This window comes from Aulonocara sp. 'chitande type north' Nkhata Bay, linkage group LG6 (assembly GCF_057382095.1).
Source record: "Aulonocara sp. 'chitande type north' Nkhata Bay isolate Kocher_YH1m ecotype deep benthic linkage group LG6, A_spYH_male_GT1.1, whole genome shotgun sequence".
NCBI classification, from domain to species: Eukaryota; Metazoa; Chordata; class Actinopteri; order Cichliformes; family Cichlidae; genus Aulonocara; species Aulonocara sp. 'chitande type north' Nkhata Bay.
Window position 1 is genome coordinate 37,259,928 of NC_141349.1, and position 16,364 is coordinate 37,276,291.

Genomic DNA, 16,364 nt, shown 5'->3' on the forward strand with positions numbered 1-16,364 from the left:
AATCCCTGTCTGATACCGGACTGAGGGAGAGTTAAGTGAAAGGTGCGCAGACTGTGCTTTTAATCGAATGAACTCCACTGTAAACAATACTCACTGCCTCGGTGGTCTGATGGCGCAGGAGGCAGGGTGCAGTCTGCCGGCGGGGGCCCGGACTCCAAAGGCTATTTTGAAAAGTGAGCCCCTGTACGCACGCACACACACACGCACACGCAGCTGCTCGAAACCATGACAGAAGATGACGGACACAGTTGTCGCGGAGGGACAAGTCAAGTTTAGAGATGGAAAAAAGGTTAATTCCACATATTTGCGTCTCATTTTTCACTTTAAATGTGCTCCCATGCCTCTAGGCCAAATACAGGAATCTCCTTTGTGATTTACTTCTTTCCAAACTTCTTCACAGTGGAAGACTCGGTGGGTCGTTCTTCGGAAGCCCTCTCCGGTCGCAGGTTCGTGTCTTTTTTGGCTTCACTTAATTCCCACCCAGATTTTAACATTTCCACGGTGACACTACGATCTGTTGATTGATTCGTGTAACGATGCACTAAACTCTTTGATTTTCCTCCACTTAAACTGATACCAACTTGTCAGTTGGTCTCTTGGCTGTGCGCCACTGAGCGCGTAACGCAACGTATCCGCGTAAACACGTGCGGACATTGTGCAATGCATCAGGTCAATCGATCGAGTGAAGGTATTTTCTGTAATTGATCAGAAAAAAATTTGAGTCTGGATATTAAATCCTGGAGGGGGACTTTTGGTGCCAGTTCGAATTAGGGTTAATAATTTGAAAACCTCCCAGTCAAAATCATAAACTGTCACAGTGCATTGTCTTCTCTGTAGCTTGCCATGACTGGGGGCGCATGTCTTGAAATCTAAACAGAGATTAATTTGAGATGCTGTGGAGACAGACATAGATCCTCTGAGCATACAAAAACATATGGCCCAGTGCGCTGCTGCTCTGTCCCTGGAAGAAAAAAATGGCAAGAGTGGTGGGAATAATGGGCAACTCTGCTCTGTACCCTGTGACTGTGCTTGTGTGTGTCAAAACCTGTGTGAGCTTGTGGCTCGCTTTCATTATAAGCTGGATCAATTCATTGTTTTAGGGTTTGTTATGACAGCTGTGCCATAGTAGACAGCAGGCATGCAGCAGGGATTACAACAAGTGACACTTGTATTATTCTGCTATTAAACACGAAATGTACTTTTGACTCTGTCGGCCTGTAATGTTTTTCTCCGCACGTGGTCAGACTGCCTGTCCTTGCTGGTGTATAAGAAGAAAGGGAAGGAGAAGGGCAGCGGCCACAAGGAGAGGCTGAATGTAACACTGGAGGTAAGTTAAGCAGCAGAACAAAGCCTGGCTGTCTCTGATCTCAAGTGCAGGTGCTCTGTACTGGTAGCAGCTCTTTAGTAGTTCTCCTTCACATAAATAAGCCTTTCTAAGCTACAGCTTTTAGGAGACTGCTGTCGCTTCTAGGTACTATAATGTAAATGCCACATGGATAGATAAGGGTAAAGTGGGTTTTGGAGTAAGCTGCTCAAATAGTCAAAAGGGAACTAAAGATGAATAGGGGCACTTTCTGAAAATACCCAATAGGGATGACTCATACTTATTTATCCTCTATATATTAAAAAATAAAAGCAACTTCAAAGTGCACATCATCAGTATCTGAATGAACTCTTTTGTAGAAACAATGTGATCTCATCAGTAAACTGACACCAAATGAACCGGAGGTTTACACACGCTCTTGTAAAATAAACAAGCTGTTTTCTCTGAATCGAGATCTCACTCGTTGATATTACAAATCTTTTTGAGCTTTGGTGTCATGTCACCAAAAAGCTAGAAAAGTATTACACCTGATGTCAGAATTTCATCTATCTGACCTGAGTTACTCCAGACTAGATCTGTTCCATCTCCATTCAATTTCTAAGGAGCATATCAGTAGTAAAACGCAAACTCTACCTTTGGTTTACTCTGCTTCTTCAGGGGATCTGTGGCGTGGAGCCAGGGCTCGGATACGATGGCGTGTCCTACACCCTCTCCATCCTTTGCTTGGCACACATGCTGGTCCTTGGGTTCAACAACCGGGACACCCTGCTGGCCTGGGATGCCCGCATCCGCTACAGCTTGGGAGAAGGTCAGTGGTTTGGCCTTGTGTAGGTGTAGCATTCTCTAAGTAGAATAGTAGCTCTAGTAGTTGTAGTTATTGTCTCATGACTGCTCATAAGAGTATTTTCCTTGATCTCTGTTGATCTGACCAGAAGCTTACTTTTAATAAAAAATGTGTGGAGAGGCAGAAATTTCAGCAGATTCTACAGACTTAATTGACTTATTGTCATTATTCACTGTTCAAATACTCCTTTTTAAAAATTTAGAGCATTGTATTCTTACTTATCTACTGAATTGAATTGAATTTCTCACACTGCAAACAGTAAACTTTGAAAGTGATCCTCTGTGTGTAAACTTGTGTAAATACATCCCAATTTCCTCATTATAAGGGATATTGAAAAGTAAAGCAATGATAGAAATATATCACCGGTACAGTTTAAAAGGAAAACAAAAACTATTCCAGCCGAACATTTCAAACAGCCATAAATACGAGTGTTTAATCTATTATTTAAAACTCTCAGTTATATCTCAGTAGTTGGCCTAAAATCGTCCCGCTGAGAACTTTCAGAAACACTCTGATCCTGTTCAATGTTTCTCCTAAACTAGTCTTATTAACCATCACCAATATTAATAACTTATTGAAGCTCGGGTCTAATTTTGAACAGCCATGCTGTGAGATGAACTGATATTTCTTTTGAGCAGCACCAGCTGGTCCTATCACTGCTTATATTTCTAAACATTTCTCTGACCATGCAATTCATCCTCCTCCTCCTAAAATATCACCTTCAGGATATTTACAAATGTCCATCTTGTTCCTTAATGTTATTATCCACAAGCATTCTGATCCTCCACCACTACGTAGAAGTCACACAGTGTTATCTACCTTTGAAATCCACAAATGGCCGGTTCTTGATTTGCCTTTTAGGTTGTAATGTCACAGAGCATTATTTTTTTTGCCAGTCTAAGTATTAAGATTAAATCTTAGAAATATTTTGGGTTAACATCACTCAATAAAACTGAGCACTTTTGTTTTCTGGAAACTATCTCCCCTCAATTTACACTGCTGTTTAAGCTGCCAGTTTTTTAAAATTATTATTTTTATTATTTTGCTTTTGCCTGTAAAGCTCCCTTCTGTTTCACATTATTTCATCATTGGAGTATTTAGCTCCTCTCAAAGCCTCAAAGCCTGCTTGTTGCTCTAGCTCTTCGCTCAGGGCGACAAAGTGAGCTTGATCTATTACGTCTTTACATAATGTTTCTTTGAAAGTGTTTTTTTATAGATTTTTAGATGATTTATTTCGTGCTTAGTCACCTACACGGTGAAGGATAATTCCTATCATTTACCTGGCTCTTTCACTCCCATGCTTGTACTCTGTATGTGGCACTGTGCAGTACATGGCTTTGAGAGGGAGAGGCAGTCCTTGGCACCGCACTGGGGCCATCTGCACAAACTGGGCAATGACAAATTGCAGCCTGCCAGGCTTAAAAAACTGCTCAATCATTATTGCCACAGTCATCAGTTACGTGGTGCATATGTGTTTATGCACGTGTGTGTTTTTATGCTCCACCTCATTTGTTACGTGATGGATGTGCTGCACGATCAGTGGCACTTTAGTTGTCTGCAGCCTAAGTGATTCGAAGCCATCATGATTGCATGGCCATTAAACGCTCTTTTCAAATGTCTGTCTTTCTTCTCCCTGCCAGTCCACAGGTTTAGCGTCAACGTTGAACCAGGTACCAAACTGGAAAGCGGTCCTGCGTCACTCCACCTGTGCAACAACTTGCTGGTCCTCACCAGAGGCCTCCCTCCCGTCGTCGTTGGCCACTGGAAGTTGTCGGCGTTACGTCGCTACGGTGCTGTGCCAAATGGCTTCGTGTTCGAGGGAGGGACTCGGTGTGGATATTGTAAGTATCTGGTGGACTGAGAAGCTTTAATTTATTTAGCCCTACAGCCTGCACCCAGAAATGAAACACTCTGACATTACCAAGTGAAAAATCATCACTCGCAGTGCCGTACTACATCACGTCCTTTGATGTTATTATTTGTTATGTTTTAGTGGATGATGTCAGATCAGAGATTACAAAACTTCAATGCGATCTCAGTCCCTCAGAATCAAAGACCTTTATATGTTCAGTCAGGTGAAATCTGACATTGTCGACATATAGACATGAAAGGGCTTGTACGTTGACAAAACAGGCCCACATTTCTAAAGTGTTCTGGAGCTTTTGATCATGTTACATGACCTTCCTCAGCAGATGAAACTTCCCCTTTTGTCATGAAATTACAGATGTTTTTCTTCTTTTTCTCCATTCTTGACGTATTAGCCTAAGCTGAAAAGTTCATTTTGGAAACTGTAGTTGAGAAAACAGTTTCACTGTTCATTCAGTTGCTGTTGCGCTCATTGCTTTCAATCATATTCTATTGCAGTAATTTAAAGCTCCAAAAGAACTACTAAATGAACTGACAGTCCATTTAATACGTTTTTTAAAAATTTTTAAATATAAAATCATACAAGGTGTGAGCTCGAATGACCACAGAGAAAACTGTGCCTGGTTAATCACAGATTGTGCTCGTCCTCTAGAGACAACCCGAGTATATTCACGGAAATTCAAGGTCTCACTCACTCAAGTGGAAATTGCACACTGAAGGACGCAACAGAAGAAAGTCACCGCCCGTGAGAATTCATTCAGCCACCAAAGACAGATGTTCATCTTAACAATACTTGAAGCTCAACTTTAAAATCTAACCAACCGTTCTTTAGTTAATTCTTTGGTCCAGAAACAGTTGATGAGTGCACAATCACAGCAGCAGTTCCACTTTTAAAAAGGTCTTTACTTAGGTTAATATAACCTCCTTTAAAGTTTGCTTCAGTGCTCACGGGTTAATAGAGCTGTCACACTAACGCTAACACACCTTTGCAAAAACGTGATTTATTATAAGTGTTTATAGCGTAACTATATCCACTTTCTATGTATGAACCCTCCACACTGCCCACCTGCCCACCAAATAATGGCATGTATGTGTGTGTTTGTGTTGTTGCCAGGGTTTAGATATCCTCTGAATGTCCAGCTCATGTGGGCATGAATGTAAAGAATGACTGGCAGCTTTATGTTTTTAGGTGGGATGTGTGTGTGTGTGTGTGTGTGAATTAGAGAGGGAGGGGCCAGATACATGGACAAAGGTGATAATGGAACCTGTTTGAAGTTTTCAAGTTGCTGTCACCCAGGTATCTGGAAATACAAGATTAAATTTTTCATTTAGTTAGAACTCTTTGTCCTTGTATGCTGCTTTGCGATTGTCTGTGTTTTTGAGTGTGTGTGTGTGTGTACAAGAATAACCACAAGGTCTGGTTTCAGTGTTCTGATGAGCAACATCTATAAATACCAGTCACTCCCCTGTAGTGGACACTCAGCCAGTCACAAATTCCCTGGTGGCTGCATGTCCAATCATAGTTTTCCCCTTCATCTGATCTGCATATTACCCAGCAGTCACAGGGGCAGTAGGAAGAGACTCTCTTGGCATAGCACGAGAAGCAGAAAGATGTGAGAGTCGAGTAGGCAACTGACATTCCTTGCATGAGTGCAAGGTAAAGCGGAGTGTTAGTTTACATTTTCACATGTTTATTTGTAGTTGGTGAGTACATGTGACACGTCCACACCGAGCAGTAGTTTTGTGGAGTGCAGGCTTTCAACATTTCGCATCTAACTCTACCAGACACCTCGCCAGAGCTAATCTATAGAGGCTATAACGAAAACTGATATTTTTTTGCAGAATGAACATCATATTTTTGGGCCATGCCTTGTTCTCTGTAGATCCTCTTGTAAATGCTCTCATGAAACTGGAAACAATGCTTTCTAAATAAGCCAGAAGAGCCACACTTTAACGTCAACGAAGGAAGAGTGGTACAGTGGTTAGCATTCTCATATCTAGTGTCAGTGTCACTGCTGGTAGCATGAGGCGACACCTACAGATGTTGCACAGGCAATCCAGCTCCTCCAGGATGGCACATCAATACGTGCTACTGCCAGAAGGTTTGTCTCCCAACACAGTCTCAAGAGCATGGAGGAGATTTTAGGAGAGAGGCTGGAGATCTGTCAGAATACTAAAAAAAAGACCTTCAGTGGCCCTCTGGTGTGAATGTCTCTGACAAAACCATCCAGGACCAAACTTCGCCTGTCGCCTGAGGGCCCGACATCCTCTATGGACCCTGCACCTACTGGCTAGCACTACTGGAACTGGCAGGTCTACCACTGGGACCCTGTGCTTTTCACATATTAGGTTCTCCCTGTGAACACATGACAGGCCTGAAAAGGTCTGGAGAAGCCATGGAGAATGTTATGCTGCTTATAACATTTTGTTGGTCACAGACCTCTACAGGCTAGAGAATGGCACACTGACTGCCAGGTATCAGGATGTGGTCCTTGGACTTACTGACAGAGCATACAGTGCTGCATCATGATCCACAACAGGGCCCGGCCTCTTGTGTCAAGAGTGCAACTTTTCCTGGATGTTGAAGAAATGAATACCATTAGTCCCTGGCCCACACCTGCCTGAACTAAATCCATTTGAACACCTCTGGGAAATTATGTTTTCATTGTTGCCAGGCATGCATACAAGCATGTGGGGGGCATACAAACCAGGCAAAATGGCCTAGCCTGCTGAATCTTTTTTCACTTTGAATTCAGCACTCTGCAGGCCGGCAAATTTAATATCCATCAAATGACGTGGTATTTTTTCGTTCCTGACACATTACCCAGTCCATATCAGTATAAGTATCCAGCATGATATTTTTCCCAGTTGAGATCTAAAGTGTTTTCAAACTGTTCCCTGAATTTTGCTTAAGTTGTGTGTTTTCTGCTGCAAATATTGTGCGATTCCTTTACCACTCTATGCTTGGGGATACTTGGTAATAAAATATGAGTGTATTTAGCTCTACTCGAGTTATCAGTCTCATTAAATCTGTTCAGTAAGCAGAGGAAATTATACTGTTTATCACTCCGCTTTTAATCATGGACAATCTTATGATCTCTATTCATCATTGGAGAAATCACAGCGCTCTTTCACAGACCAGCAATTTTGTGTGGTCCTCTTTGTAAATTTTAAAGGTTCCCAGAAGATTATTATAACATCATCAGTGCAAAGATGTGCAAATGCGTTGGAATAATTATGCTAAATGAGACTAACAGTTCTGTGGCCCTTTTTTGCTACAGAAAGCTGGTAGAACTGCTCTTGCTCTTGTCAAGTCCTGCAGTACTTTCTGCTGCATCTGCATTTTCAAAGTCGGCTTCAGAATTAAAGACATGCACTGTAGTAATGATGACAAGCCTTTTTAGTGTCATGGGCACTAATCATGCACACTCAGATAGCCAACAGACCAGGCGGTCCTTTGGGATAGCAGTAATCAGTAATCAGGTCTTCACGGTTGCCTGTTGGGTGTGTGCCTTGGGTTGTAGAGTCACATGCATGCACTTTGTAGCAGTGTAAAGTGATATCAGAGCCCCTTCTATTAGATGTGATAATGAGGCCACTGTGTTCTGTAACCGATGATGTTTGGAAGAGAGCCTGCATCTTAGCTGGATGGATATTTCCTGGCTTATCAGGGCCGCACATGTTCACGGCGACCTGGTTACACAGAAACTCACGCACATCCACACACGCGTCTTTATGCACACATGCAGAGACGTAAATGACGCTCCGCAGAGTTTGGATCGCCGTCAAGTCCTGTGATCCAGATAAAAGCAATTTTAAGCTCACATGCTATGTCAGCAATTGTTCAGTGCCTCTCAGTGGGTAATGGCACACCCACCCCGATCTTGTAGTATGTTAATGCACGTGTTACAGCATTTTTCTTTCGTGTCGTACATTGCACACTTTTTTCCATCCTTTAGTTTATTCCCTGTTCTCTTGATGAAAGGGCATTTTAAAAGTAAATCTAACTTTAGCAACTCTCTTGTCTTTTGATAAAGTGTCAAGTGATCCACAGAGGTTAAAATGTCTCTTGCTGTCTCAATCTGTCATTAGAAATGATTTTTTTCTCTTGAAGTGAAACAGTCAAAGCCATCGGGCATCCTTCAGTAGACTGGGTGTTGGATCAAAACCAAACAATGAAAATCCAGCAGATATTAAAAACAGACTGACTGACTGGACAAGTCTTCTTAAAATAGTTTTTAGTTAGTTTAGATGAACACAAATCCCCTGCACACAGGAATGTTTTTTTTCTTGTTTTCAGTGGAAAACGCCGCCGCAACAAGCAAATAAAAACCTGTTTCTTTGAAGATGAATTGTCATACAGCAGAGTTTTGTAAATTTGTGAGAAATAAATGAGAAGTGTGTACAAAAAGGTCTCATCGCTACAACAGCCCCAGAGATAATTGCAGAAAAAAAGAGTTTATTTCAACCTAACATATACCAGTTACTCTGACTGCTACGATGTGTCTTCTTTGTTTAAAGGGGGGCTAATATTATGCTAATTTCCACCTCCGTATTTTTTTTGTATGATTCATAGGTCTAATAGCTCTCACTCTCTCTCACACACATACACACTTTTTTAGCAAAGTGCTTGCTTTCATAGGTCTTGTGGTGGAAAACTGACTGAAGCAGTGTGTCGCTATCACGCTGTTCCACTGACTCAGGGAAAATGCAACACATAATTCAGCTAATGCATTTCCATTACATTTAATGTTCAGTGGTGATATAAACGAGAAACTCTTTTCAATTATTCAGTCTGAGGAGCCACACGGTCATCTGAAAGCATATTGTACCAGCGCTCCTTATTTATTAAAGGAGGGGGCACAATTTCTTTGTGACATTTGGGTTTTTCCTTTAAGAAAATTACTACTATTGAAAATACATTTAAAAGACTGAGTGGCATTATTTAGGACTGAATGATGTTATCATGCCAATAGATTGTGTGTACAATTTTCTGTTTGGGATTCTGAGCTGCTTTTATATTAACAGCAAACTCAGTTTCATACGTTTGTTTTCTTTCTTAGCCAAAACCCTGAGTAATGCCTTGATTTATGGCTGTTTCCCCCCCCCCCCCCCTAAATGTTTGTAGCGTGAAGTTTTGATGTTACATTATTATTATTTTTTTTTTTTACTTATTTTTTCCCTTCCTTTTGTTTTCACTGACATCCACCTCTGTGTGGGTTTTATAGGAGAGTGGGAGCTTGAATTGATAGACATTTTATGTAACCTTTAAAAAAATAGCTTTGCCTTCACAGCAGGCTTCTGAACCACAGTGAATATTATTTGACCTTGTTTAAAAATGTTTCACTCAATATTTCAGCAATTTACTACAGCAGTTTTCTCACTTCTGCTGTCTGTTATATTATTTATTAAACTGCTTTTTATGGTATACACATTATCTCCTCTTCGCTTGTCCAGGGGCTGGTGTTTTCTTCTTGTCCTGTTCAGAAGGAGAGCAGATCAGTTTCCTATTCGACTGCATCGTCAGGGGCATCAACCCCAGCAGGGCACCACATGGCCTGCAACCTGACCTGCCAGGTAAAAACACTTAGAAACTGCAAACAGAACACAAGTGAAATTTGTCAGGAATATGTTTACAAAAGTGTGCAAGTAAAAAAATGTAGGTAAAAGATGGACAGGCCTTGGTGATAAGACTGTGGACAGCTGTTGTGGTGGTGATGTGTTTTACTTTAGTCCTTAATAGTCCCACATTTTCAGAGGATCAGAAATAATCAGTCTGTTTGTGTAATTTTATATATGAGCCCGAAAGCAATGCCAGTATAAACTGGGATAGCTAGGAAGCTATTATTTCCATGTTTAGAAGAACAACTTCCAAACAAGTCAAGGACACTTGACTCGGTTTGTGACTTCCATGAAAAGATTTACCGCCTGTTTCCTGCACATGTTTAACATTTGTGTCAGGCGCCACAGTAACAGAAACACCACATGCTTTATGCCCCCAAGACTCATGCTGTAGATTAAGGGTGTCATTCCTTTGTGTGTGACTTGTGCTTTACTGTAATATATTTCTAATTCCACAGTAATTTTTGCTCCAGGAACTGAATAGAGAGTTTGAATAAACATTACCTTAGCATCAACGTATAATTTTTACAGTTTGTAGTGAAATGAACATTGACACAGCATTGCACATTAGCTAGCATTACTACACTTTTTCTGCATTCAAACTTAAAATAGTATGTCTTTTTTCACCCGGACCCATTTCCCCCCCAGTCATCCATCATACTGGAAGTCTCTGAAGAATTATTTATATCTCACATGTCAGTAAGCACAGCGCTGTACTGAAGTTTTATACCACTGAGGACAAATATCAGTCCTAAGACTTGTTCTTCTTTAACAGCAAGGGCTTTGCCAGCTTACTAGGACAGGTTTTTATCTGCGTTAACATTTGCATACTGAATCTATGCTTTTCCTCATATTCTCTGCCTGTTGTTGTTTCATTTCTTTGTGTATTCCCTCTTTAGATTAGCTGAATTATGTGAAATCATAGCCAGGAATAATAAATATTCTTGAACTCATGCATAAGACAAACAAACAAAACAGAAGAGCCAGTGATTAAAAACATTGCTCCATAGCCCCCCAGTACTGTTCAGTAGCTCCAGAGGATACCTTTAAATATAGTGTTTAGGTAGGTCTATACATTTCTGAACAGTGACAAAAGTTGGAAACTATGTATAAGAATGACTCATGAAAATGTCTGTGTAGGTTCTCAGTCATCAAGGTCACGGCAGTACAAAGAGCCTGGAAAGAAAGAGACTGGACTTCTCTAAGTTTCTTTTTCCTTTCCAAGCTCCTTATACTCATGAAAATGATAAATGCAGTACTGTTCAGCTAAAGCTGCAAATTCTGCACTTTAAGCCCACATTCATTACATAACTTTATGCGCTACATATTTTATTTTTCGCTTACTATAAATCTATATTTAAAGATAAACATTGCAAGTGCAAATACTGGTATTGGAGTAAAACATGTGTACAGACAAACTAGGACTAGATCAAACAAAATCAGGGCAAATAGCTGTGTGAATGCGTTGAATATCTGGGTCAACCAGTTTGACAGGAATGGGGGAAAAATGAATTCCAGGTTGAAAATAAACCAAAGTTTATTCCAGCATTAACCAGCCTGCGTCATCAGCTATGAGGCCCACTGTAACCCCACTGTGACATTCAGTGCTGAGAACTGGCTATAATTAGTCAAGCAAATGTTAGCTGACACCTCACATAGTGTAGTGAAGAAACTTGGCATCTACATATTAGCATTAGCTGCTGGAGTCCAGGGAGTAGAGTTCCAGGTGTTAGGTTGTTGACACCTATACAAGCACCCACTGACCCACTGCAATGTGCGGACACTGGCGCGCACACACACTGGCGCGCACACACAAACAGGAGCCATGCTGCCCCTCTAACACTCACTCACCTCTACAGTATGTATATATAGCAGGAATTAGGAGTGTAATTAGCAAGGTTTTACACAAAATTAGTGTTCTAACAGATTGTCGAGGCGCCTATAGCGTCCTCGGGAGATGTTAAATTTACAAGCTGTTGAAAGAATTAGATGGACACACACACACATGCACACACACTCATATTTTAAAGAGCAGTCTGATAAATGCAGCAGATGTCTTACAACTTTAGTTTTGATTTTATACATTTTGTATTAAGATCACAGCAGCATCTGAAATATACTTAACACAATGAAACACTTTATTATTGTGCTTAAAAAAAGTCAAATGTCAATGGCCTGGTGTTTTATTCTGCAATGTAACTTCATGTGAAACTAAAAGCACACTCCACCATTCAGTAGAACCACCTTTCGTAGTAGTAACTTGAAGTATAATTTTCATGAACTTATTAAATCATCTCATTGTTGTGGACGAATTTCGGCCATGTCTTCTTTACAGTGTCGGTAGATTGAGGTTTGTAGGTGTGTCCTACCTTTCCGCCCTGTTTCTGCTCCCATCCCGATTTTTAGATTTGTTGCTGTCATCAACTTAAAAGCAAAAACAAAAACAATGAGCTAACATTTTTCATTAAATAGTAAAATGTCTCAGATTTCTGTGTTGTAAAGTATGGCTTAATGAGATTTGCAAATAACTGTTCATTCAATTATTTATTTACGTAGCAGATCCCAGTGCCGATCCAGCTTCAGCAGAGGAACGAATCAACCTCGAGGCATCAGTGCTGGAGAAAAGACTGAGCATGTTGTCTCAGTGCAGCTTAGCAAGCAGCACAGGTACGTTATTTTGTAAAGTTCACCTCAGCTTATACAGCCAACACATAACTCTTTTCATAATGTTTCATAAGGAAAAATTGCATCATCTGAGGACCTTCAGATGTTTCTGTGAACTATGAATCTCTTTCACGTTGTTGCTCCGTGCATATTTGGACCGCTGACCTGACCACACAGTCGTTTAATCCCTGCTCTATATTCATGCTGCTATTTCGGGATTTTCATCGTAATTATGTGTGTACATATGTGAATGTCAGTATAGTCAGAGCAGATGATTCATGTCTGCTGAGAGTTAGTGAAATAAATATTTCCTTTTCCTGCCTGCACTGATTAGCAGCACCTGTTAATGACCTGTACTGTAATTAATGAGCAGATGATTGAACACTGACTTCACAGAGTTGTAATAATTTGCCCACAGCACCAAGTTAAAGGTGTGATTTATATATTATTGATTAAACATCACTATCTGCAGTTTAACTTGGCGTTTGGTGCTTACAAACTGATTTATTTCAGTGTGTGTCTCACTTATTACTCATTACAGTCAATTACCTTTCTCTCCCTCTTCAGCCTCCTCTTACAGCTGCAGTACATCTGTTGCTGGAGATGACCACAGCAGTATTTCCAGCTCTTCCTCCAGTCAATCAGATGCGAGCTATGGAAGCAGACTTCCAGTGTGGGCGGAGCCATTAGGCAGACTGCACCTCTCCAGTGAGACAGCTTCAAGCTCTTCCACGCTGAAAGCACTGGCCAGTTCAGATGACCGGCTTTATTCTGCTGTAGTGGGAGGCTCCAGGAGCCATCCCTCCTCCACCCACATCCATCCTCGCGGTCTCCATGACAGCGGGCGGCAGAGTTCATTAGACAGTGGGATTGGGATAGCAACAGGCAGCCACTCTTCTTACTCAGGGAGCTATTCCTCATGTACGGGGAGTCTGGACATGGCCAGCGGGGGAGTAGGGGAGGAATTTGGCTCGGTGGCCAGCCTTCCTCCTGCTCCTTCTTTTCCTTCCTCACCTCCTTCTGCACCACCGCCAACTCCTCCTTCTTCTCCTTTTCAACCCATGCTTATCCCAGAGGGGAACACAGCCTCCTGTTCCTGCTCCTCCAGATCTGCATCTCGTACATCTCGAAGGCATAGTGAAGAATACCGGATTCCCAGTCTGCTTAGACTGTGGTATGATACCCCCAGGAGTCTGCTCCGAGCTCAACCTCAAAAGAAGCCATGGTCCCACGGAGCCCAGTCTGAGCTCAGCAAAGACAATAAGAGCAGTGAAGATGGAGGTGATGGTCAGGGACAAGGAGGAGTGATGGCTCAGCGTCAAGTCATGATGCAGCGCTCACACTCCTGGGGTAGCGAGAGGGCGCCCTCTGTGGACAGTGAGGGGAGGGCCACACCCAGACCCTTGTTGGTCCCTGGAGGCTTGTTTAATGTAGAAAAGCAGGTACAGGGAGGGTCACAGTGTTTCACTCCCTCATTCTGTTCTCTCTGCTGTTTCCATAAAGAAACAAAACAAATGAAATACTAATAATTACCAATCATTAAGTTAATCACTCTTGCTAATCATGCTATACTTTGCCCCCACTAATGCAAATCTCCATAACTCACTAAATAAACCCACTATGGCGTATTTCTATTCTTATGCTATTAAAAGAGATCTTATGTAACTCTCCTGTGTAAATAGGCAAGAACGTGCTCCCAAGTAGAGTTTGGAAGTTATGGGAATAGGAAAGAGAGCAAGATGACTATAAGTGATATTCCTGAAAATCTGGGACCTGTTGTCAAAAATATTTAGCTCTACTAGAGTTGAGGTACCTCAGTGAAATTAGTAGAAAATAAATAATTCCCTGTCTAATAAAAGAAAACCTTCTGTGTTCAAACCCCTATTTGTGTGAAAGTACTGAAACATTATTATTTATTATTGCATTTAAAGAAATATAGTCAATCATTTTGCAGAATAAGACCCTGAGTTACTAAAATACAACACAAAAATATCACTCGCCAGATTTTTTCCTGCTTTCAAAGAGACATTTTAATGTCATCATGTCTAGAAAACATATAAACAATTTCATCATGTAGTTTTTTTTTTTAAATTTCAGCTTCATTTGTATTTTTATTTATCTTTCAACGGTAAAAGAATCCTCAGAAAACTTCCTGGATCAACGTCAAGTAAAGGTGAATCAAATCTGTCTGTAACTTAAAAAACAGACAAATCAACCACCTTAGTGCAGCAAATAAGCCTGAATCACATCCCTCAAAGGTTCAAAAACACTGGTTTTATTAATAAAATCTATAATGTTCTATTTTATGTTCTTTAATTAAAATAAAAATAAACCACAGCTGTTAATGCTGTGATATATATGCAACATCTGCAGAAAAAAGTTAAACTATTGTATTTACATCCACCTATCAATAATTCTATGTAGACCGAATACTCCAATTATCTATCTAGTATTTTTTCTCTTTAATGTCAGAAATTCTGTTGCTAGTAAAATCAAGAGGAAAAATATTTAAGAGCTTGGATTAAAACAGAAACTTGCAGTGGAAGTTAGTTGAAAGTGGAACACCAACACCTGCTAAAATATACCCTTAAACAGTAATTTGGTGACTTTTTTAGTGGGTTTTCTTTTTAAATTAATAGCACCAGAGATCTCAACTTAAGTCTATTTTAATAAGTCTATGGTCTATTTTCCTAAAGCACTTTTCCTCTGTTTGCCCTCTGCTTCACAGTATTACATAACCCTGCAGTGTTTGCAACTGATGCAGCAGCGCTTCAAGCAGCAATTATCTGGCCTTTTCACATAGACACCACTACTTGCTTTGGAACTAATGACTAACTTGGGTGGCTGCTTTTGTAATTGTGATTTACAGTACAGTCGATGCTTTAAAGGATCATTAGGAAGCTGAAAAAACTGTGGAGGGGAGAAAAAATCTGCCAGAGGAGCAGAAAAGTAGGAAGAATGAATTTCTCTATAAAATATTCTTTTCTGTGATTCAAGCTGAGGCGCTCTAGCATTGCAAACCCTTATCGATGTATCACAGGGCTTTAGGGACAAAACTTTTTTCCTTTCATTTGTTTTAAAATGTGATTTCTTTTTCGCTTCGTTCTGTTCTACAGTGCGGTGCTTTTCTGCACTTGCAGCATGCTTCCTGTGTCTCTTCCATATGGGCAGTTTAGGGTCCAAATGATTTTAGATGCCTTTGGCCTGAAAACCACAGGGTGAGGAACCATGGTGAGAAGACTTAGAAACAGGCAGAAGTATGTGTGAACCAAAGCCAGGTTCTTCTCACTGTGAGGTGACAGTTCCACCCGCTGAGCCACTCAATCGCCCATATAGGAAAACAAAATCAGTGTGGGTGTCTGTCGCACACCTGTCTCGAGCTGGCGTTGTTTTTGATTTTCATACTTTTGTCTGAAACCTCAAATGCTCTCAGAAGAGACTTTCCCACATTGTGTGTAATTAATTTTTTGATGGGTTGTGAAAAGCGCTTCCCCCTTGTAACAGGCAAATTATCATCAGAACAGGAGAGGAAACAGCATGTCTTGTGATTTCTGACAGGTTGTGTAGGAGTGTGTGTGTGTTCATTATACAGCGTGCATGCTGCAGAGAGTGAGAGGGAGCAAAGGGGACTGAAAAAGTTAATAAGTAGTGATGAAACTGGCTGAAATCCTCAGAGAGGAGAATCCCACTGTGTGAAACACAAATGAGTTTTCCTTATTTTCATTCCTCAAGAGTTGGTGGTTCAGTGTAGCAGAAACTCAGCGTCCTTCATGTTTGGTAATGGTTAGAATACCTAAATTCTAGGGGTGCAACGATACTCGTATCGATATTGAACCGTTCGATACAGTGCTTTCGGTTCGGTACGCATATGTATCGAACAATACAAAATTTGTAATTTATTTTATCAACTTTCCTTCTGACGATGCTGTCTGTGTTGAGCGCTCAGTGAATCTGCGTTCGACTACTCCGCCTAGGCTGCACTGTCGAGCGCAGATCCACTGAGCGTTCAACACAGACAGCATCGTCAGAAGGAAGAGCGCAGGG

The 16,364-nt window shown here is 41.0% G+C and overlaps 1 protein-coding gene across 2 annotated transcripts in view; it reads left to right on the forward strand.

Moving 5' to 3' along the window:
* LOC147328433 (protein Dok-7-like) overlaps nucleotides 1-16,364 on the forward strand; it is a 26,798-nt gene continuing 10,434 nt past the window's right edge. The window contains exons 1-8 of one of the 2 annotated variants that reach the window (XM_086296811.1): nucleotides 1-289; nucleotides 401-446; nucleotides 1,245-1,327; nucleotides 1,982-2,132; nucleotides 3,809-4,009; nucleotides 9,492-9,611; nucleotides 12,213-12,323; nucleotides 12,888-13,762. In XM_086296811.1, coding sequence (XP_086152937.1) covers nucleotides 236-289; nucleotides 401-446; nucleotides 1,245-1,327; nucleotides 1,982-2,132; nucleotides 3,809-4,009; nucleotides 9,492-9,611; nucleotides 12,213-12,323; nucleotides 12,888-13,762 — 1,641 coding nt within the window. In that variant the 5' untranslated portion in view covers nucleotides 1-235. The remainder of the gene's footprint in view (nucleotides 290-400; nucleotides 447-1,244; nucleotides 1,328-1,981; nucleotides 2,133-3,808; nucleotides 4,010-9,491; nucleotides 9,612-12,212; nucleotides 12,324-12,887; nucleotides 13,763-16,364) is intronic. The other variant, XM_086296812.1, reaches the window with a different exon arrangement.